Here is a 21533-nt window from a genome sequence, read left to right as displayed (position 1 = left end):
TTTCCTTTGAAGGATTAGGTTGCAGGTCTACAAGAGCCCCCCTTGGAGGACGGGCTCCCCCCGCCATCGCGGCTGCGGACGATGAGAGCCGCGGTCCTTCACCCTCGCCAGCCGTTCCTCTCCCCGCCTTCCTCAAGCGGGGAGGGGCCACCCGCGCCCTCCCCTCCCCAGGTCCCGGAGGGCCGGGGCGGTGGGCGGGCGAGGGCGCCTCTTCCAAGCGCCCCCTCCCTCGCGAGACCCGCAGCCCAGCTTCCCTCCAGCGGGCGGAGGGTCTCCTTCCTGCGGGAGGGGCTGGCCTCTCTCCCGGGGGAGGGGAGGGGAGCCGCAAAAGCATGCGCTGCCCCGCCCCGGACCCGCCCAGCCCCGGCCAAGGCGGCCAGGATCGCAGGCAGCGGCGCTGGAGCCGGCGGGACGGAGGCACCGGAGCGCACCTTCGCCCAGGTGAGTCTCCGCGGCCGGGGCGCCCGCGGGCGCCACCGCGGCGCTCTTTCTCCCCTCCCCCGGCAGGGCGGCAACAGCTCGCCCCTCCCTCCCCGCCCTCCCCATCGGGGATCCCCCCCACGTCATCTCCCAACCGGGAGCCCCCCCTCTGCAGCTGGGGGGGGGGCGCCAAGCGCGCTCCGCCCCAGCAGGTTGCAAACAAGCGCTTCCCTCTCCGCTCCCCATGCAGCTTCTCTCTTGAAGTTCGTCCCCTCCCGCCCTCTTGGGAGGGGCTCACCCCTCCCCAAATGCACTCGGTGGGGCCCCTTCCCCTCCCCTGAGGGAGGGGAGGCTGCCCTCCCGGGGCTGCAATGGTGAAGGGGAGGGGGTCCAATCCTCGCCTGCGAAATTCCGCTGCAGCTTCTCTTACATAAAGCTTTGGATCGGGGCTGAGGGGGCGCCTCTGCTCCACGGAGGGGGTGTGGACGAGGCGACCCCCCCTCACGAAACGGGGAGGGGGCGTCCGGGCCCCGCCCCCTTTCCAAGCCCTCTTCCCCTTTGCATCTCTGCGGGGAGAGGCTCAGCGAGGGTTTTGCAAGGCAGCTTTTGGGGTGGGGAGGGGCGCTGGGTGCGGACGTGGCGCATGGGGTCCGGAGTAGAGCCAGTGCAACCGCTGGAGGTTTCATCCAGGGAGGGGGATCCGGGTTGGGGGGTTTCATGGAGCATTGGAGAAAGGGGGAATAGGCAGCCTCCTTTAATCGGATTGTGTCGGGATGCAGCAGTGATGGGACCCAGGGCGAGGTTTGGGGGGCTGGGGACCCCCAGGAGCCCCCCAGACCCTTTCAGGGGAGTCCTCCCCCATGTCAAACCAACCCACTTTTTAAAACATTTCTCCCTTTTAATGTCCAATGCGCCCAATATGGAGAGAGAGAGAGAGAAAGAGGCGCCCACTCCCATCAAATCACAGCTGGATTATTTGGGACACTCGAGGACCCCAATATTTTGAGAAACTCCTGGGGTTCCCCCCAACCCCAACCCCTCTTTTAGATGCAGCGGTTTAGATTTTCAGGCTTAGATTTAGTGGCTGGGCAGCCTTCCGTAGCAGCTGTGGGCAGGCAGATAGACTGCTCCTACTTGGGGACGATTCGCCAGACCTGTTAGCAGAGGGGGTTTTGAGGGGGGGGCGCGGAGAGAATCTCCCCTTTGTTTTCAGATAGTAAAATAGGCTTTTGGGGTGAGCAGAGCAGTTTTAAGGGGAGGGGGCTGGGATTTGGTCCCCCCCACCCTTCCGTCCGTGGCTTTCAAACCAAGTCCAAATTTTCTGTGGAATATTTTTTTATTTCCCTTTTTTTCCTCCTTTTTTAAAAAACAAAGCACGTTCTGCACGTTTTATTCTGGAAGGTAGGACTAGACTTACGACCCCGACAATGTCTGTTATTATGCGAGACTTGAGTGAGTTTTGCTTGGCCTCGTTTTATGACTTTTCTTGCTCTGGTTGTTAAGTGAACCGCCTGCAGCCGTTAAGTGGCCAACACGGTTGTTAAATGAATCGGGCTTTTTGCTCGTCACAAGGTCTCCAAAGGGGACCCCCAGGGCACTGCGACTGTCGTAAATACGAGTCGGTAGCCGAGCGTCCGAATTTCTGATCGCGTTATTGTGAGGGAGGCTGCAACAGTCGTAAAGTGTGAAAAACGATCCTGTCGCTTTTTTGGGGGCGTTGTAACTTCAAATGGTCACTAAATGAATCATTGCAAGTCGAGGACTGCCTGTATTCATTTAGCGTCTTTTGGTGAAGCAAGTCGTTGAGATGAATCACAGGCAGTCCTCAACGTGCAACCCCTCAATTGAGCCCGAAATTCCTGTTGTTAAGCAAGATGGTTGTTAAATGAGTTTTGCCCCTTTGTACAACCATTTTTGCAAGTGAATCATGGCTGTTGTTAAGCGAATTGGGCTTCCCTGCTAACTTGGTTGACCAGGCGGTCACTAAAGGGGAATCGCGTGACTCTCCTCATAAATCTGAAGCCGAGAGTCTGAATGCTGATCTCGTGACCCTGGCAACGGTTGTAATTGTGAGGACTGGTTCTAAATCACTTTTTTTTCCTCCAGTTTCATCCTAACTTCGAAGTGGTCACTGAACGAACTGTTGTAACTACAGCATTACCTGAAACAATACATTTTTCATTGGGCGATTATAAACCATCCTAGTGCCTCCCCACATTTCAAGACAAATTAAGGGCAGCTGACTTGTATTTACGATGGTCGCAGTGTCCCTGGGGTCATGCGATCCCCTCTTGCGACCGTCCAATAAGTGGTCATAATTCGCGTTTTTAGGAGCTCAATCCAGTCTTCTCCCAGGTTGTTTGCACCCCGAATTTGCAGCCAGACCAGGGAAGGGTAGCCTAGGCAAGAGAAATTGTGTACAAATTAAAAAGGGCTTTATTCACACCATTTTTCCCCCGAAGCATGTCCCCAGAGGTCGTCTAGCCTGACCCTTGCTGTCAGCTTGTCTTTGTGTGCAGCTTAACCTGGGCTTAGAGGCAGGTGCGTTGGGTGAGCCTCCTTGGCGAGGGGAGGGGGAGTACAATTTTGCAGGGCTTTTGCGCGAAGCAGTTTGGAAGCGTTTCTTTTGTTAAAAAGGAAACTAGTCCTCAAGCGTTCCATTTTTTAAAATAACAGGTAGTCTTCCACTTACAAACATTCGTTTAGCGACCGTCCAAACGTTACAGCGGCACTGGAAAAGGGGACTTACGACTTTCTATCCACGCTTTTAAAAAATGTGCCTTTGAGTGCAGGCAACAGGCAACCTCTCGTTTAGCGACCGTTGACGGCCCAGATAAAAATGACTTCAAAAAGAGAGAAAAGCCATCAAATGGGGCCTGACTCCCTGAGCCACCGCCTTGCTTAGCAGTGGCAATTCTGCCCTTGGTTTTTGGTCGTAAGTCGAGGATTATCTATATTGCTGTACTTAAAGTCAAAAATACAGTCCCTTTTTTAAAAAAAAGTTATTTATTTTCCCGGTTGGAGCAGGGCTCTTCCTCCTGCCGAGTCCACCCACATCTGAGCAATTTCGCTCCAGCTGTTTTCAACCCACTGGGCTAATAAACCGTGGGGAAGATCTTCACCCGTGCCTTAAAATGGCTGTGCCAGCCGAAAAAACGGAGCTGGCTTAGTTGTCGCTCCCAATTAAATCTTAAACCAACTTCTGTCGTATTTTTTTGACACTTCTCTCCCGACGCTGCTGAAGCTGCCGGCTTTTTACACGGATGCTCTGCGAGGCTGCCCCCCGAGAGAGAGAAGGAGAGAGAAAGAGAGATGGAATGAGAGAAAGAGAGAGAGATGAAGAAATGGAGAGATAGGGAGAGGGAGAGAGGAAGAGATGGAATGAGAGAGAAAGAGGTAGAGATGGAGAGAGGACGGATGGGTGAATGGATGGATGGATGGATGGAAGGACAGAGACAGATGAGAGAAAGATAGAGAGAGAGAGAGAGAGAGAGAGATGAGAGGGAGAGAGATAGTGATAGAAGATGGAAAGAGGAGAAAAAGATGATACAGATAGAACAGATTTGTTTCTGAGAGAGAGAAACAAGATGGAGAGAAAGAAAGAGGAGAGAAAGATAATAGGGGTTAGAATTGATAAAGACGATGGATGGATGATAGGTAGGTAGGCGAGAGAGATAACAGAGATGCGTAACAATGATGGACGATAGATAGATAGATAGATAGATAGATAGATAGATAGATAGATAGATAGATAGATAGATAGATTGATTTTAGGGGGAGGATTTGAACGGGGGGCTGGCTGCTTCCTCGCAGGCTATTATTCCTAAACCAGAGATTACATTCTGGCACAGACCCCAAATCAGTAAATGCGGCACAGGGCGTAAGGCTATTAATTATACGGAACGCAAATTAAAATTTAATCTGAATGGAAGTTAAATCTACCGCTGCTTTTATCTATTTGGAAATAAATCCCCGAAAAGGTTGCACGGCTTTTCATTTATTGCGGCTTGTAGTAAAAAGTCATTTTTACAGAACAAAGTCATTATGGCTTGTTCAGGAAACTGGGATTAAAACCAACCTGCCAGGATGTGCTAATATTCTGCCTTGGTCTGATTTAATGTTTCCTTTAAAAAAAAGAGAGAGAGAGAGAGAGAGAGAGAGAGAGAGAGAGAGAGAGAGAGAGAGAGAGAGAGAGAGAGAGAGACACCTCAGTTAAGGCCAATCCTGACATTTGTTTAAAAATGGAAAGCAGATTTTTTTTTCCTTTAAAGGGTGAAAATTGATGGGAGTAAATTGGGAGGTGGGGGGGATGATTTTCCTTTGCTAAAAGGAATTTTTTGGGGGTGGGGGTGGGGGTCTCGTCTTTGCCTTGGAAAATAATAATTCTTCAAAAATAATCATTTTTCTCCGTTGTCGCGCCATGAACTTTTTATCGAAAAGGCACCTAAAATTCAGCAAACAATCCGTGGAACAACATTGCCCCGTTGTGGTTTCATTTCAAAAAAATCAGATTTTTTTAAAAAATACAGGTGGTCCCCGACTTACAAAGAGTTCACTTAGTGACTATTCAAAAAAAAAAAGGAATTGAGGAGCATTTTTCACACTTATGACTGTTGCACATGATCAAAATTCAGACACTCGGCCACTGACTCTGAGTTGTGATGGGTCGCATTGTCCTGGGGTCACACAATCCACTTTGGTCCATGGAGGAGCCAGACTCGCTTAATGACCGTTTTCCTAACTTAACAGGGATCTCACTTAAATAGGAACCGGCGGCCAAGTGTTTGGATTTCTATCACGGTCGTAAGTATGAAAAAACACGGTCCCAAGCCCCTTTTTTTCCCCAGTGCCGTTGTATCTTTGGAGCATCATTAAATGAACGGCTGCAATTTGAGGACCACTTGTATTCTCTAAGGCTGTCCTTAAATCCTCTGTCACTGGGCGGGGAAAGTGGCCTGTAACAGGTCCTCGCACTTATGACGTAGCGTCCCCGGCAGTCATGCAATCCAAATGAGGACACTTTGGCTACCGGCATAAATTTATCCCGGGGGTCATGTGATTTGTGACCCCCCACCAAGGGGGGGCTCTGACAAGCAAAGGGGGGTAAGCTGGCGTTTGTTCAACAACTGCATGATTCGTTTAACAACCAGGGCGGTTCACATTACAACCACCACAGACAAATTTGTGAAATCGGCGGCAACTCGTTTAATGGCTTACTTCTGGCTCCCATTGTGGTCGTAAATTGAGGACTATCTGCATGCAAAATTGTGGGGAGGAATGTTTTTTAAAAAAAAAAAAAACCCAAGAAGCGGAGAGAATAAACGTGATATCTGAGAAGAGCAGCTTCTATTTCTGGCCGTTTCTCTCCACAAATTCCTTGGAGAATTTGCTTTGTTGTTTTGCTTGGAAGCCGCTGCAGCCCCAAAGCCCAGCCAAGCCAGGAAGAATAAAAGCCTTCGGGCTGTGGCTTGCTTTTATTTTATTTTATTTTATTTTATTTTCCCCTCCGTTTTTGGGAAATGCACCGCTTTTATTTTTTTTAAGGAAAAAAAAAGGAAAGGAAATAACGACATTTTTAGTTAGCCTCAGTTACAGCTGCCGGAAACGTGGCAGATGAAACATTAAATTGGAGGAGGGCAAGAAATATTTCTTCGGAGGTTGGAAGAGATTTCCCTGTTTATCCCCCAGGTTGAGAAGGCAAGGCAAAAATGCAGAAACGATCAGAAATGGTATTTAGTGAATAAGATATATATCTGTATCTATCTATCCAGCTATCTATATTATCCATCTATCTCTATCTCTATATCTATCCATCTCTATCTGTCTATATCTATATGAAGTATATCTATCTATCTATCATATTGTGTGTGTGTATGTATGTGTGTGTATATATATATATATATATATATATATATATATATATATATATATATACATTATACTATACTATACTACATTACATTGTATTATATTGCATTACACTGACAATACTATACTACTATATTATATTACTATATTGTATTGTATTATACTATATTATTTTGCATTATACTACGATACTATACTACACTATATCATATTACCATATTATATGTAATTTATATGTAATTTACATGTAAATATATAAAAATTACCCCCGTGTTTGGAGACGGGAAGCAAAAAGATTGATTTGTGTCTTGAAGGTTCACAGCACCCAAGGAAGAAGCGATGGTGACGGGAGAGGAAAACTGCGGCAGCTTCTTGGATTGTCCGCTTCTTTTAATAAATTTAATAATAAACAATACATAAATAATAAATACATAATTTTTCCCAAGCCAAGAGGCCAGGCAGAAATGCAGAAACCACGAGAATGTTAATTTAATAAACAAGAATTGAATAAATAAAAATAAAATGACATGGGTGTTTGGAAGGGGTGAGAGCGAAAAGATGGATTTGCAGCTTGGAGGGCAAAACCTGCCTGGAAGAAACCAAGAAAAGAGACCAGGAAAACTCAGAGCTTCTGGGATTGCCCATGTTTTTCAAGAAATAAATTTAAAAAATAAAACAAAACAATAAAACTTATAAACTTATAAACATATAAAACTTATAAACTTATAAACAATAAAATAATGAAAAATACAATAATAAAACAAAATACAATGCAATGGAATAAAATTTAAATTAATTAAATTAGTTAAGTTAAATCGTTAAATTTATTAAATGATTGAATTGAATTGTATTGGACGGTTCTTCCGTTCCAGAAACATGGGCCACCACACGACGTCCATCGACCCCGGCTTGTCGGTGCGCAGGTGGGGGGCGCCGCCTCCTCTGACCCACCCCTGATGGCGCTGCCTCTCTGATAGGATGCCTCCCCTGCCCGCCCCTTTCCTGGTTCGCCATCCTCACCTGGCCTCCTCCCCGGCTGGCGGGCGCACTGCCCTCCACCATGAACCACGAACGGAGCCTGCAGAACAACGCGGTGGCCTGGCTGGTCTGCTCGGGCTTGGCGGTGCTGGCCAACGCTTGGGGCATCCTGAGCGTCAGCGCCAAGCAGAAGAAATGGAAGCCGCTGGAGTTCCTCATCTGCACCCTGGCAGGGACCCACATCCTCAACATCTCCGTGCCCATCACCATGTACTCGGTCATCCAGCTGCGCCAGCGGCACTCGGACTACGAGTGGAACGAGGGCCTCTGCAAAGTCTTCGTCTCTACCTTCTACACCTTGACGTTGGCCACCTGTTTCTCCGTCACCTCGCTCTCCTATCACCGGATGTGGATGGTCCGTTGGCCAGTTAACTACAGGTGGGAGCTCGGGGGTGGGAGGGGGGGAGAAATGCTGAGGAGGCCCCCTTCAGCTCCTGAAGGAAACGGTGGGGTGTGGATCCAAGGGGTTAGGTAGATGAATCTTTCCCAGATCAATCTCTCCTCCAATCCATCATCTAGCCATTCATTGATCCATGATCTATGCATTCATCTCTCCATCCACCTATCCATCCATTCATCTGCCTATCCATCTCTTCGTCCATCCAGCTCTTCAAATCTTCATCCGTCTGTCCATCCATCCATCATCTGTCCATTCACCCATCCATCTATATATCTGTCTACCCATCTGTTCCTCCATCCTTTCATCTGTCCATCCATTCATTTATTTGACCCATCACCTATCTATTCATCCATCCATTTCTCCATTCATCCATCTATTCGTCCATTCATCCATCCATCGGACTCCCTGAATTCCTTAGGCAGCTATGCTGGAGCGATTGCAGAGGAGGGGACCACAAGAGAGTAAGCAGGGATGCACATCAAAAGGAATCCGTTATCATCAAGCAGTTCTAGCAGAAGGGGCCAAGTGTGGAGACCCCTGACCTAACGGATAGGGAATCCCGTCCAATCTTAGCGGGGCGGGGGCTCTTTTCCCTTCCTGCAGATTGAGCAATACCAAGAAGCAAGCGGTCCACACGGTGATGGGCATCTGGATGGTCTCCTTCATCCTCTCCACGCTGCCCGCTGTGGGCTGGCACGACACCACCGAGAGGTTCTACGCCAGCGACTGCCGTTTCATCGTCACGGAAATCGGTCTCGGCTTTGGCGTCTGCTTCCTGCTCCTCATCAGCGGCAGCGTGGCCATGGGGGTGGTCTGCGTGGCCATCGCCCTCTTCCAGACCTTCTCCATCCAAGCGGGCAACACCCTGGACAAGAACAAGTTCAACGTGCCCACCATCGTGGTGGAGGACGCCCAGGGCAAGCGCCGCTCCTCCATCGACGGATCGGAACCCATCAAGACTTCTCTCCAGATCACATACCTGATCACCGGCATCGTTTTCCTCTACGATTTCCTGATGGGGTTTCCTGTCTTGGTAACGTTGGTGGGGCAGGAGTGGGGGGGGCTTGTGGTTGCTGGCAACAGTCCCACTTAGGGTGGGGTCATTTGGACGGAGGTGTTGGTGGCCCCAAGCAGAGACATTGGAGGAGAATCTGGTGTCTCCTGCCAAAGAGGCACAGAATAGATGGATAGTGGGAGAGATAGAGGGATAGACATAGATAGAGACAGAGGAGAGAGAGAGATGATAGATAGATAGATAGATAGATAGATAGATAGATAGATAGATAGATAGATAGATGATAGATAGATAGATATGGAGGGAGGGATAGACAGAAAGAGAGATGTGAGGGAGAGAGATGATGGATGGATGGACACAGATAGACGAGAGAGAGATGATAGATGACAGAGGCAAAATTTATAGCCTCCCTTATTGTTTAGATTGATTCAATTGCAGTGGATTTTGGATAAAAGCCAGCTGGGTCCCCTTGGGCCAGTTACTCTCTCAGCCAGCCCACCTGGCGGGGTTGTTGTTGTGTGTAAAAGAGGAGGAGGAAAGAGTATTAGGTATATTTGGACCTTGAAGTGTTTATAAAAAAATAAGAAAGGGGAGGAAATAGAAGGGGAGGGGAAGGGAGGGAGGGAGAAAGGAAATTAGAATTGATAATTGATTCATCATTTCAGCCTGTCTTATTAGAATGGATTAGAAGTTTGCTTCCCTTAGTCCAGAGGTCTCCAAACTTGGCCACTTTAAGACTTGTGGGCTTCAACTGCCAGAATTGGGAGTTGAAGTCCACAAGTCTTAAAGTGGCCACGTTTTGGGGGGCCCTGCCTTAGTGCCACGCCTCTCCCGTTCAGGTGGTGAGTTTTGCCAGCCTGAAGTCGGACGTGGCCTACGACTGGATGATCCTGTGCATCCTCTGGTGCTCCGTGGCCCAATCCCTTCTCCTGCCCTTGTTCCTTTGGGCCTGCGATCGCTACCGGGCCGACGTCCGCTCGGTCTGGGAGAAGTGCGTGGCCATCATGTCCAACGACGACGGTGGAGAAGGTGAGCAGGTGCCATTCCCAGGGGGTGGGGTACCTCAAGTACAGGTGGGGTACTTTGACTACACTTCAGTACACGTGCTCCCTGCTTTGGAGACGGGGAAAAGGGACACGGCCGATGGAACGATTAGATAAGAGACCATGTAGCCCTCAGCGGCATAACAGGTAGATAAAGAGAAGGGTGGCAGGATTCTGGCAGTAACCCCTATTTAAATCAGGAGTCTCGAGCCAAACTTCCAAAACTTCCAAAGGATTTATTGGGAGTTAACATGCTGGCACTGCCTGGGTGCAGCCAGCTCTGAGACACATCATTCATTGTCACTCTTGACCCTGGTTTCCCCCCCAACTCCTGGGTGTCTCATAAATCATATTCTCCAATGAGACCCATCCATAGCCCAGAGTCATCAGTCATGCTCTCTGGTTAGAATTTTGCATGGCAGAAACTTCGGTCACCTAGAAACTATCTTTAAAAACATTTATGGAATGCACTTCCGGTTTGCGAGCTGCCGCACTGCTCTTTCCCCCCTCCCTCTAAAAAGACAATCGAAATATTTTACGAGTTGACAAAGGGACCCTCCCTAGTTTCTTCGGCTGTAAGGGCAACGGCGGAAGAATTGTACTTTCAGAACTTGCCAAAGTTCTCGTCGCGGGAACTGGGAAGACCCTGACTCTCCCCCTGTTTATCCCCTGCCCTCTCTTGTCTACCTTGGGAACCAAAGAGACCAACTTGGACCGGCCGGTCTCCACGGACGCGATGTACTCGCCAACCTTTCCCGACAGCCTCTCGGGCGACGTGCTCACGGTGGACCAGATCACCAGCTATGACCTGTCGGCCCTGGAGCGAGGGATCCCTCAGGTCTACGCCGCGAAGCCCGTCCCAGAGGACAAAATGCAGTATCTCCAGGTGAGCAGGCTGGCCTCGGGAACGATGGGACCAGGGTTTGGCCGTTCTCGTTTCTCTAGTGTGTAAAAAGGAAGCCCATTCCCACGAGGTTGGATCCAAATTTCCAGCAGGCAAACAGTCCTCACCCTGTTATTGATTTCCGGTGTATTTTATCTAAGGTATACTGAGGGAGTCCCACTCTTAAGCTACCTGCTCACTTGCTGTCGCAGGGTGCATTTCCCAAATGATGGGTTTTCTTGCTCTCCTGCAGGTCCCTCCGACCAGGCGTTTCTCGCACGATGAAACTGAGATTTGGACCACCAGCCAGATTTCGGCCTACTTTCAGCACTGGGTGGCAGGAGAGGACATCACTGCCGAACTGGCAAGCCTGCTCCTCCCTCAGCCTCGCTATGACCGGCGGAGGACCAGCGTCCTATCCTACCAGGAGGAACGGCGTCCCCACCGGAAGCGCCGGAAGTCGGCCGAGAGCCCGTTATCCCTCAAGCCCTTCTCCTGCGAAGACCTCCACCAGCAGGGAGGCTACAAGTGCTTCAGCAAAGAGGATTTCGCGGAGGAGCCCGTTCCCAGCCCTACCCTGAGGAGACCGCCGGTGCGCTCGGCCTCTGTCTCTCTCCTCCCAGATGCCTTTCCACGCCGTTCGACCGCCACGGTTCTCCGAGACTTCCCTCTGACAACTTTCGAACGAGAGCCTCAAGTCTTGCGAAGCATCTCAGTCCAAGGACGAGGGAGTTCTCTGGCAGTACCGGTCCTTCTCCCGGCCCAGGAGGACTCTCGGATCCTTTTCCCCAAAGGGAGCTTGGACACGCCTTGCCACAAACAGATTCACGTCGAACTCTGCGAGAGTCCCGGCACGGAGGACTGTCCGATGATCAGGAGCTGCTCCAAGACCGAATGTTTCCGAACGGGGCTGAGCCCTTCTTGGAGAGGCCAAGACAACCTGCAGAAAAACGGGAGCAAGGGGAGTACGAGCAGTTTCTTGAGCTCGCCCTCAGCCTCCTCGGGATACGTCACGTTCCACTCGGATTCGATCAGCTCGGCCTCGTAGGTTCCCGGGATTGCTTCGTACGCGGATCTTCCAGGCAGTCTAGGACAACCCGTTGTGGCCAACTCATCGTGGGACAACTCAGGACAATTCAACAAGGCGTCAGACCTATCGCTCTGTTACTTTGTGATCGGCAGCCATGTTTTTGTTGAAATTTTTGTAACTCCCGTATTTCTGCAATGACTTTCTTTTGTTATTATGGGCCACGAATCCGTCGAAATTAACTTTTGTATTTGTTGAGTTGTCCCATGGCGAGTTGGCTGCCGTTCAGTTTCCAGATTTGTTTCTCGCTCAACGGGATGCCCTCCGGTTGCGGTCTGGATTTGGTAAACGGGAACTGGACAAAGCACCAAAGAACCTTTATCTTGTATCTCGTCCAGGTTGCCACAAGCAGGAGAGAGAGAGAGAGAGACATTAAGCAAGATGTTTTGGAGAGCAACCGTGTAAGCAAAGCACTTCGAATCCAGACGGGTCGTATCTCAGCTCGGGGCAAGGGAGGGTAACGCTCTCCTCTCTTCCTTTTCTACTGCAAGAACCCCCACAGCTCGTCCCAAAACGACGGACTTTTTGGTTTGGTTCATTTTTCTAATCCTCTCACATGTCCTCCAAGAACTTTTCTAGGTAGATGTTAAATGTGCATGTCTTTGGGTACTGATCCTTCTCTCTTGGCGCACGGCCGTGGGAGGAAGTTGTTGCCCAAAAGAGCCCAGGTCCCCTTTAAGGAAAAGGCTGGGCAGGGTACACGCCCCCAAGTTTTTCAGTCCTTGCTCTCCATTCCAAGGGACCCTCTTTACGGGCAATGAGGGGGTGGGGGGGGTTGAGATGCGCGTGGGGTCCATTCTTCCAAAATAGCGTCACCTGCAAGGGGTCCGTTATTCCAGAAGGGTTGCATGCACACGGTCTGTTATTCCAGAATAATGTCACAGGCATGGCGTCCGTTATTCCAGAATAGTGTCGCATTGATGTGGTCAATTATTCTGGAATAGTGTTGCATGCATGTGGTCCGTTATTCTGGAATAATGTTGCATGCATGTAGTCCGTTATTCCGGAATAGCGTCAGCGTTGGGACTGGGACAAACTCTGATTGTTTGCTAACAAGGTTGAAGGTTTCTCTCCTCTCAGGAGCAAAATTTTCAGTCTGATCCAGGAAAAAATCCCTTTGGGCTCATTCCCCAGCCCCCTAGCAGCCACCCGACCTCCTGTTCAGTGCCAAAGCCTCACCCCACATCCTGCACAGAGCCAGCCACGGCCCCATAACCTCCCGAGGGTGGCCTGCAGGATGCGGAAACAGACGAGGAGGGAAAAGATTGTACAGAGAATTGCAGCTTTCCTTTTGCAGCATCCCACTCAAGCAATTCCACAACCAGCGCAATCCCTGCAGGAGGCGTTGCTCTGACCCATAACCAGTGGGGTTGCTGCCCCAGATAATGGGATATGGGGTGGGGGCGGGGGGAGAATGCTTGGATCCCAACAGATCCAGCTTTGAGGGGAACGTTTTAGGGCTGTTAAACTCCCTTATTACTGTATACTAGGGGACACAACGTTTACTTTTTCTCCTGCGTTGTGGAACAGAGTTTTTCCCCGTCTCACACCCGCCCTGCCCCTTCTCAGGGGTTCCTGCGCTGGGACATGCAGGAAACCCCATCCTCTCCCCCCCACCAGATGTTTTAACACCAGATGTTTTTAACACCTGGTCAGTTCAGTGCAGGCCAAGGGAATGGATTTTTCTGCCCGAATCCAGGTAGATATTTGCATGTTCTTTGATTTGAAAATAAGTGGGATGGGGAGGAAATGAGGGCCCGGAGAGAAAGGGAGAGTAGAGAGCAGCGGCTGCTAATATTACAGGAAACTTTCGCCTTTTAATTTCATTTGTATGCTGTCCTGATTTTAAGGGGCCACCTGCCCCCCCCCCAAACGTCCTAGTTGTGCTAAAAAGTGAAAGTGCCCCTCTTTCTTCCTCTCTCTATGGTTGGGAGCACGCAACTTTTCTGGACTTTTACCGAGCGTTCACAACAAGTGCCCTCACCTATCAGTTCAGGGATAGTTCGCTATTTTGGACAAGAAGGGAGATCTCTCCATGCGATCCAATTATTAAAAAAATTGTGCTGAGGCTGTGGTGGCCTTGGGAAGATCCCACCCCCACCCCAAAAAAGCCAGTTTACACATTGTAAAACCAAAACAATTTTTATAGTTTGCTTCCTGGGCTCAAGACACCCCAAAAGGAAGCTGAGTTTCCCAAACTGTAGATAGTGGGAATTTACAAAACAAAAAATCAAAATGAAGGCAATAAGAATATTTTTTTTCTACTCCAAAAACACATTTTATCTGAAGTGGGTGTTGGTTGGTGCCAAATCTAGACAAATTGTGCCATTTCTATTGTTCTGGGCTTTTCTTTAAAAAAAAAAATCACACTCTTCCCCCAGCATATAACTCTAGGCCTAGTTTATCTTTCACTCTGCTTAACGTCCAAAGCCTTGAATTATGACCAATGCAAAAATTGGTGTCCTCTGTTCCTCTCCCTAAAAGCAAAAACAAAAAAGGCAGAATAAGGCTAGATCTAAAAACCGAATTTAATTCTGTTTTCTGTAGCTTGGAATGGCATCTAAACTTTATGCGGGTTTGTCTTTCGATCCATAGTTCCCAATTTTGCACATTTCAGATGGGTGGACTTCCCAGAATTCCCCGGCCAGTCATTCTCGTTTTGTTTTTTTCCACCCACTCTCTTCCCAGAACAGAGAGATTGCAGTGGAAGGGGATTGTAAGAGAGTAATGACTGGCTGGGGAATGCTGGACGTTGAAGCCTACCCTTCTTCTGCACCCATCAAATTTAGATGCATCCTCCTGAAAAAACCCAAATATTCATGATGAGAAAACAACCACTAGTGTCTTTATCCTGGTAGACTGCCACTAAATATGGAAGCTCAATTTCCTCAGTTCTAGTGTTGTAAAACTGTTCGCGTCTCCAAGCAGGAAGCGAGCTGTGTAATATCTATGCAGAATATAATCAGGCACCGTGCATTCAAAAGTTTTACCTCCCCCCCAAAAAAAACTCAGAAAGCCAATTGGTTTACTTAAGCCAAGATGGAGTTGCCACTTTTAACCAGGATTATTTGAACAAGCCATTGTTAATAAGCCCACCTCCCATCATGATCAAATCTGTCAGATGGGAAGAAACATCCTCAGAACTAATCTTGTGAACGAAAGAGAACAGCTTAAATGTTCCATTTCTTTTTTGAGAAACTAGACAAGTTTGTAGTCCTCATGAGAGGACGAGGGTGAGCCTAACTTGCACAATAACCCACCATGAAAGGGTCTCCCCCAAAGGAACCGCACAACTCAAGAACACACCAGGAACGATGGACAGTACCTCTTGAGAACAGATGGGGGGGGGAAATGGGCAAATTTTTTTAAATTGATTTTTTAAAATTAATTTTTAAAAACTTTCATGGCAGCTCCCTTCCCGCTGTCTCAAATCTCACCTCCCTGCAAAAAAAAGAAAGAAAGAAAGAAAGAAAGCAAAACAATAAAGAATATCGTGCCTTTTTAAAAGGGTTTTAAAAATTAACCACGCTGGCCATTTTGGGATTCCCAGCGGTCATCCAACCAGCCAGAGGTTTTGGCCTTCTTTTACACAGGAGGAGGGTGGGATATCGGGGAGGGGGGCTGTTGGACCCTTTGTTGTACTGTATCTTTTTATCTCTTCCTGGGGTCATAAGGCAATACTTGTATTTGTTTTATTTTTCCAAGTTGAGAAATGGGGTTCGTGGCATTTCCAGACTTTTGGAAGCATTTTAATTCGTTCTGCGACTTCCAACTTTTAGGGCGATCCTTTGTACCCCTGTTTTTTCCTCTCTGGTATCTAAGTGGGTGTTTGCTCCGTGTTCGATATAACCCTGTTTCTAGAACACGTCCCAGCGAACTTTGGTCTTTCAACCAGAACACGTTTTCTTCACAGCGTTTTTTTGTTCCCAAACTATTTGTAGCGTGCTCTCTTTCTCTCTTTTTTAAGTTTTTGGACCTCTTGAGGATTTCTTCCTGTAAAAAGTTGAATTAAAAATTAAAAAGAAAAGTCGCCTCGTCTGGTCATTCATTTTCTTCCAGAGGGCCGGGGTACTTTTAATTCAAAATTTGTGTGGAGAGCAGAGTTTCTTGGCACCTTTAAGATCGGTCAACTTGAACTCCCCTTATTCCCTGGTGATAACGCTTGGCTTTTTACATCTGTCCCTGTTGGATGCCTTTGCAATCTCTCTGCTGTAAGGAAATGGGAGGAATAAAATAACAAGCTGGGGAATTCTGAGTTCAGACATCTTAACAAGGTTGAAAGGCACTGCTCTAAATGTTGGAATAGGTAAAAAAGGGCAAGGAAGTCGCCCGAGAGAAACATCTGACAATTTGGGGGCATTTGAGCATCGCCGATCTATAAAATAAAACACTCATTTAGTGACGGTCCAAAGTTACAACGGCACTGAAAAAAGCGACTTGGGACTAATTTTCTCACTTGTGACCATTGTACTCATGTGATTAAAATCTGCTGGGTCCCAGCCCAAGAGGCACCTCAAAGTCATCTAGCTGAGCCTAGGTGCGCCCAAGCGGAGAGTCGCTGTCCGTGGTGCTGAAAAGACTGCGGACACTAAATTGCTTCAGCGAGCAATAAAATCACTGGCTGAGATGGCTTTTTTAATTATTATTTTTTTATTTTTGGACAAACATACACAAACAAAACATAAAACATAAAACCATCTTCCAATCACGTACATACAGTGTGTCGGTTGGTTACAATTTTTTTGTGCATCTTCTCCATAATCTTGCTTACAATTGTTTGTTGAGGTTGCTTTTGAGTGTCATATAAAGAAAATTTAAGATGTTAAATGCAACGGAGGGGAGCTTCAAATTGCCAAAGGACTCCAACTCCCATGTGCTGCCTGCCGGCGCAGCCCCATGGGACTCAAAGCGCTGGTAGGGGCTCGGAAATTGACTCAGAAATAGCCCTTGGGTACCTCTACACTTTTCATATCTCTACATACTACTCCTATCTCGACGCGGAGGGGGTCTCGCGAGATTTATAGGAGGGCCGGCCACGCCCCTTTTCGCGCGCCGCAAGTCTCGCGAGAGCTGAGCGGGCCTCGGGCCGTTCGCCATGGCCGGCGAGCAGGGGAGGGCCGGACGGTTCCGCGGGGCGGAGGCGCGCACCAGCCTGGCCGCTTTCTTGCTGGGCGGCTCCGTGGTGGCCGCCGTGCCTCTCCTGCTCCGGGCCGGCTTCCAAGGCCGGGCCGCTTTGGCCCTTCACGTCGCCGGCGCCAACGCGACGCTCCTGTTGGCCTGGGGCCGAGCGCCAGGCGGGATGTACCAGGTGAGGAGGCCACGCCCCCTGGTCCTCGGGGGCGTGGCTTAGGAGCATCCTTTTAGGAGCTGCTTTCTGCCTTGGAATGTGGGGGGGGGGGGTTGGGAAGGGCTCCTGAGCATGTACAGAGGGCTATTTTGACTCCAGACTTTGCAACCCCCACAAGAGAGGGTCAGAACTGAAATTGGCTGTGTGTGTGTGTGTGTGTTAATTTTGGTTTAGCTTAACTCCCTGGGGTTTGGGCTAGATGACCTCGGAGGTCCCTTCTAAATATGACCATTTTTCCACACTTAGCAACCATTGCGGCATCCCCGCAGGTCACGTGATCACAGATGCTTGGCAACTGGCTCATGCTTATGACGGCTGCAGTTTGTCCCTGGGTGTCACATGGTTAACTGTTCACTTAACTGTTATGTCCAGAAAGGTGGGACAAAGTCCTTAGCAACGGTGTCACTTAGCAGCAGAAATGTTGACCTCGATGGCGGTCGTAAGTCGAGGGCTGCCTGTACACACAAAAGTTGGCTAGGCCGAAGAAGCTCCGTTTGAGCCCCGTAGTTTTGACCTAATGCAGCCCACTTGCCTGCAGTCCCTCCCACCCCCGTCTGCCCCAAGGAGCCCTACCAGTGCCATAGCAGCCTGCCTGCCCTCCCAGCTAACCCTCCTTGTCTGCCTCTTTCTTGCAGATCGCGATCCGGGCCTGTTTCCTGGGCTTTGCGTTCGGATGCGGCTTGCTGCTCAGCTTCAGGCAGTCTTCCTGGAAACATTTTGGCTGGTAAGAATAACCCAAGTTTTGGACTAGATGACAGATAACAGAGAATCAGAGTTGGAAGGGACCTTGTAGGTCATCCAGTCCAACACCCCCCCCCCCGCCCAAGCGGGAGACCCTACACCATTTCTAACAATTGGCAGTCCAGCCTCTTCTTGACCTCACAGGTCCCTTCCCAATGTTTCAGCCTAGGGCCTTGGGCAGGGGGCTGGATTAGAAGATCTCCAAGGTCTTTTCCAGCCCTGGGATTTTACAGTCTCTTAAGGTCCTTTTCTCTTGGACCCTTTCAAGTCTAGGATTGTAACCGTAGCTGTAATTTAAAAAGCAAATTACGTTTGCGCTTACCTGTTACCACAAACTGGTGTTACAAGCACAAGGAAACTGGGTGTGTTAACATGAAAAATAGCATCCCAATAACAAAATGATTATTATCGCCCAGGTTTTTGTGGCTGGATAAAAGAAACATCAACATCTCATAAATCGACACTAAACAAAACTTCCCTGGGTTGCCTTGCAACAAGACAGGCGGCAAACAAATTTAATAAATAAACAAATAAATAACCCACATGATACTCAAAGTAGATTTTAATAAAGGCTGGTTGATTCTTGTTGACATTACAGGCAAAACATGGCTGGTTTGGGGGGGTGGGATTTTCTTGAAGTTTGAAACAGTTTTTTTTTTCTCTCAATTGTGCATCTCCTTGCTTGTCTCTCTGTCTCTCTCTCTCTCTCTCTCTTTTTGTAGGTACATGTGTTCGTTGTCCCTCTTCCATTACTCAGAATATTTGGTCACAGCGGTCAACAACCCCCGTAGCCTGTCTCTGGACTCCTTCCTGCTCAACCACAGCTTTGAGTACAAGATGGCCGCCCTTTCCTCCTGGGTCGAGTTCACCGTGGAAAAATTCATTTTCCCAGGTGGGGAATGCTTGGATTGGTCATTAGAGAAAGAGGGAGAGGTATGGAGAGATGGTAGATGTATAGATGGATGGATGGATAGAGGGATAGATAGATAGGATAGACAGATGATAGAGAGCTACAGATGGATGGATGGATGGAGCGTTTTCCACGTCTGCCACCAAGTTCCTCCTCCTCTGCTATTTGTAACTGAACGGCCACTGAACCGACTGTTGCAAGTCGAGGCCCACCCACCCCTATTTTGTGTGTGAAACGCCCGTCTCTCTCTCTCTCTCTCTCTCAGAACTGAAGCAGTTGGGCTGGCTGAGCTCCGCTGGGCTGCTGATGGTCGTGCTGGGCGACTTCCTGCGCAAGGCAGCCATGCTGACGGCTGGCTCGAATTTCAACCACATCGTCCAGAACGAGAAGTCGGCATCACACCGGCTGGTGACGCAGGGCGTATACGGCTGGTGCCGGCACCCTTCGTACGTGGGGTGGTTCTCCTGGAGCATCGGAACTCAGGTAGGGGCAGGTCGCCGTAACGAAAGAATGGCCTTCATTCCGGGCAGTCCTCGACTTAACCGTTCGTTTAGTGGCCGTTTGAAGTTACGAGGTCACTGGGGGGAAAAGGGACTTGCGACCGATCTTCACACTTAACGACTATCGCAGCGTCCTCACGGTCATGTGACCAAGATTCAGCCCCTTGGGGACCGATTCGTATTTACGACGGGAGTCACGTGGTCCCCTTTGGTGGCCACCTGAGAAGGGAAGTCCATGGAGCATGGAGCATTCTCGTTTTTTCCAAGATTGTGCAAATACAACCCTCGCTGCCTTTCCTAGCTTGTCACCCCCTACAAGGTGACGTTAGAACATAGGACTGTGGGGCTGGAAGGGACCTCAGAGGCCATCTAGTCCAGCCCGCCACTTAAGGCAGGAGGCGATTCCCAACTCAAATGGCTCCTCTTAAAACCCTCCAGCGATGGGAGCCCTGGACTTGGGGTGCCAACTTGAGTTTTAAATTAAACTAAGTCAGGCTGGTTTTCTCGAGGATGCCAACCAGGAAGAGAATCCCCCCTCCCTCCAATAACCATTTTTTTTTTCTCTCTCTCTCTCTCTCTCATTTTCCTCCCTCCCAGGTGCTTCTCTGCAACCCCGTCTGCCTGATCGGCTACACCCTGGTTTCCTGGCGTTTTTTCCGCGACCGGGTCGAGGAGGAAGAAAGGGCCCTGATCCACTTTTTCGGAGAGGAATATTTAGCCTATAAGAGGAAGGTACCCTCTGGACTCCCCTTCATACGGGGCTTCAGAGTCGGACTTTGAGGCCCGAGTCACCCCGTCACTTAACACGGGCACCGGGGGGCACAGGGGGGGCACATCCTTCACCAAGCCTGGGGAAAGTCCTCTGAGCACGTGCAGAGGGCTCCAAAAAGTCTAGAGGTTTCTTTTTTTAAAAAAACAACAACCCACCTTTGATGGAGGATTTACGGGGCTGCCTAGAGTTCTCCGACAGCCATAAGTCTAATTTTCTTTTCTTTTCTTTTTTAAAAAAAGAGAAAATTTGCCGCTTGGCACTTATGTGGTGCCCCGAGTTCAAATTCCCAGCCTGGATCAAAAGATTGCGGAGGGAAAAAAAATTTCCCGCAGACTATATTTCCTCCCTCATCACCTCCACACACACACCCCACACCCCCAAAAAGAGAAAATCATGAAAATCGGAATCTCTTCCCGTTTGCCTTTCTTACGGCTGCTTAACGCTGTTTGAAGCCTGACCTTAAAATATTTTGTAAAAAAATAATTATAAATTAACTTTTTATAAGTTGTGAAATTCGCGCTCAGCCGTTGGAAGCCTGATCTTAAAAATTCTTTTGGAAAATGTCTGATTAATTTTATAGGTTATAAAATTCTCATCCAGCTGTCTTGTAGCATAAAATCACTTTGTTTTTCCCCCTCTACCAGCCTGCAATAATTTTGGTCTGCCAAAGGAAGGTTTTTTTGGGGGGGGGGTCTCCCCCCCCATTACTTATGCAAAACTTTGATGACAAATCTCACATACGTGTCAGTTTCTACACCTGTTTTCTTCCTTGGTTTTTTTTTTTAAATATTATTTTGCCTTTTTTCCCCCTCTCTGAGCCAAGCGTTTCGAGATTTCTTGCTGTTTCTCTTTTTTCCGTTTAAATTTCATTAGCTTGTTCATTTCAACATCTCGTTTCCGTAAAGGACCGCGTCAAAATTGTTTTCTAACTTTGCACAGATACAGATTGGTAAAGACCAAACACATCATGCTCTCCTTCCTCAAACTTTTCCCATGGCACGCTCCTGTCCCGGTTGCAAACCAAAGATAAATTTATTACCTTTTTTTTTTCGTTATTCTGTTTGCGGCGCTTATAATCCGGAGAGAAATGGCAGTGGGGGCTTTAAAAGCTGGCAAAATTATCGCTTGGATAGATTTTAGCACAATCCTTTGCAATAGAGTTGCTAATAGACAACCACTGTGTGTCTCCCTTAATGACGTTGGAAACGAAGGGCGGGGGGGGTTGTTCCTATGGAGGGTGGAACCCCTTTTGGGTGTGTGAAGGAGGAACTTGCAGGAGGAAGCAATTTTAAGCTTTTGGGTTTTTTTTTTACTAAGTCTAATATTGGCTTTTTGCTTTTTCACTTTTCCTTCTCGTTATTTTCAGTCAGGTTGCAAGGATGACAAAAGTGAAAGAAATAAGACATTATTTTTACTATCTTTAATGAGATTCACAGCTTTCGGGGCTGTTTGGTAGCTCAACAGCTCAAGTCCTAACCAAGGACCTAGGAACTACTACTACTTCTACTT

The 21533-nt window shown here is 48.6% G+C and overlaps 2 protein-coding genes across 3 annotated transcripts; both read left to right on the top strand.

Moving 5' to 3' along the window:
- Positions 1 to 218: 218 nt before the first annotated feature.
- GPR153 (G protein-coupled receptor 153) lies at positions 219 to 15100 on the top strand. Of its 2 annotated transcripts, none has more exons than XM_026720917.2 (6): positions 219 to 441; positions 7161 to 7704; positions 8330 to 8759; positions 9581 to 9770; positions 10486 to 10670; positions 10921 to 15100. In XM_026720917.2, the coding sequence occupies exons 2-6, from the start codon at positions 7349 to 7351 to the stop codon at positions 11713 to 11715; spliced, it is 1956 nt and encodes a 651-aa protein (XP_026576702.1). In that variant the 5' UTR covers positions 219 to 441; positions 7161 to 7348; the 3' UTR covers positions 11716 to 15100. The 2 variants fall into 2 exon arrangements, with proteins under 2 accessions (XP_026576702.1, XP_087771102.1); XM_087914976.1 differs by lacking the exon at positions 219 to 441 and adding an exon at positions 4789 to 6149.
- A 1719-nt stretch (positions 15101 to 16819) lies between these two features.
- On the top strand, positions 16820 to 21067 carry ICMT (isoprenylcysteine carboxyl methyltransferase). The gene is made up of 5 exons (XM_026720920.2): positions 16820 to 17062; positions 17737 to 17825; positions 18565 to 18734; positions 19018 to 19235; positions 19850 to 21067. The coding sequence occupies exons 1-5, from the start codon at positions 16850 to 16852 to the stop codon at positions 20030 to 20032; spliced, it is 873 nt and encodes a 290-aa protein (XP_026576705.1). The 5' UTR covers positions 16820 to 16849; the 3' UTR covers positions 20033 to 21067.
- The last annotated feature ends 466 nt before the right edge of the window (positions 21068 to 21533 follow it).

Source organism: Pseudonaja textilis, chromosome 18 (assembly GCF_049901715.1).
Source record: "Pseudonaja textilis isolate UNSWEBS1 chromosome 18, rPseTex1.2, whole genome shotgun sequence".
NCBI lineage: Eukaryota > Metazoa > Chordata > Lepidosauria > Squamata > Elapidae > Pseudonaja > Pseudonaja textilis.
This window is presented reverse-complemented; position numbering and strand designations above follow the sequence as displayed.

Excerpts from the sequence above, each read along its gene's own strand:
- GPR153 (XM_026720917.2), top strand. The coding sequence starts at position 7,349 with ATGAACCACGAACGGAGCCTGCAGAACAACGCGGTGGCCTGGCTGGTC. Across the intron at positions 8,760-9,580 it reads TGATGGGGTTTCCTGTCTTG|GTGGTGAGTTTTGCCAGCCT; the intron begins GTAACGTTGGTG and ends TCTCCCGTTCAG. Across the intron at positions 10,671-10,920 it reads ACAAAATGCAGTATCTCCAG|GTCCCTCCGACCAGGCGTTT; the intron begins GTGAGCAGGCTG and ends GCTCTCCTGCAG.
- ICMT (XM_026720920.2), top strand. The coding sequence starts at position 16,850 with ATGGCCGGCGAGCAGGGGAGGGCCGGACGGTTCCGCGGGGCGGAGGCG. Across the intron at positions 17,826-18,564 it reads TCCTGGAAACATTTTGGCTG|GTACATGTGTTCGTTGTCCC; the intron begins GTAAGAATAACC and ends CTCTTTTTGTAG. Across the intron at positions 19,236-19,849 it reads CCTGGAGCATCGGAACTCAG|GTGCTTCTCTGCAACCCCGT; the intron begins GTAGGGGCAGGT and ends CCTCCCTCCCAG.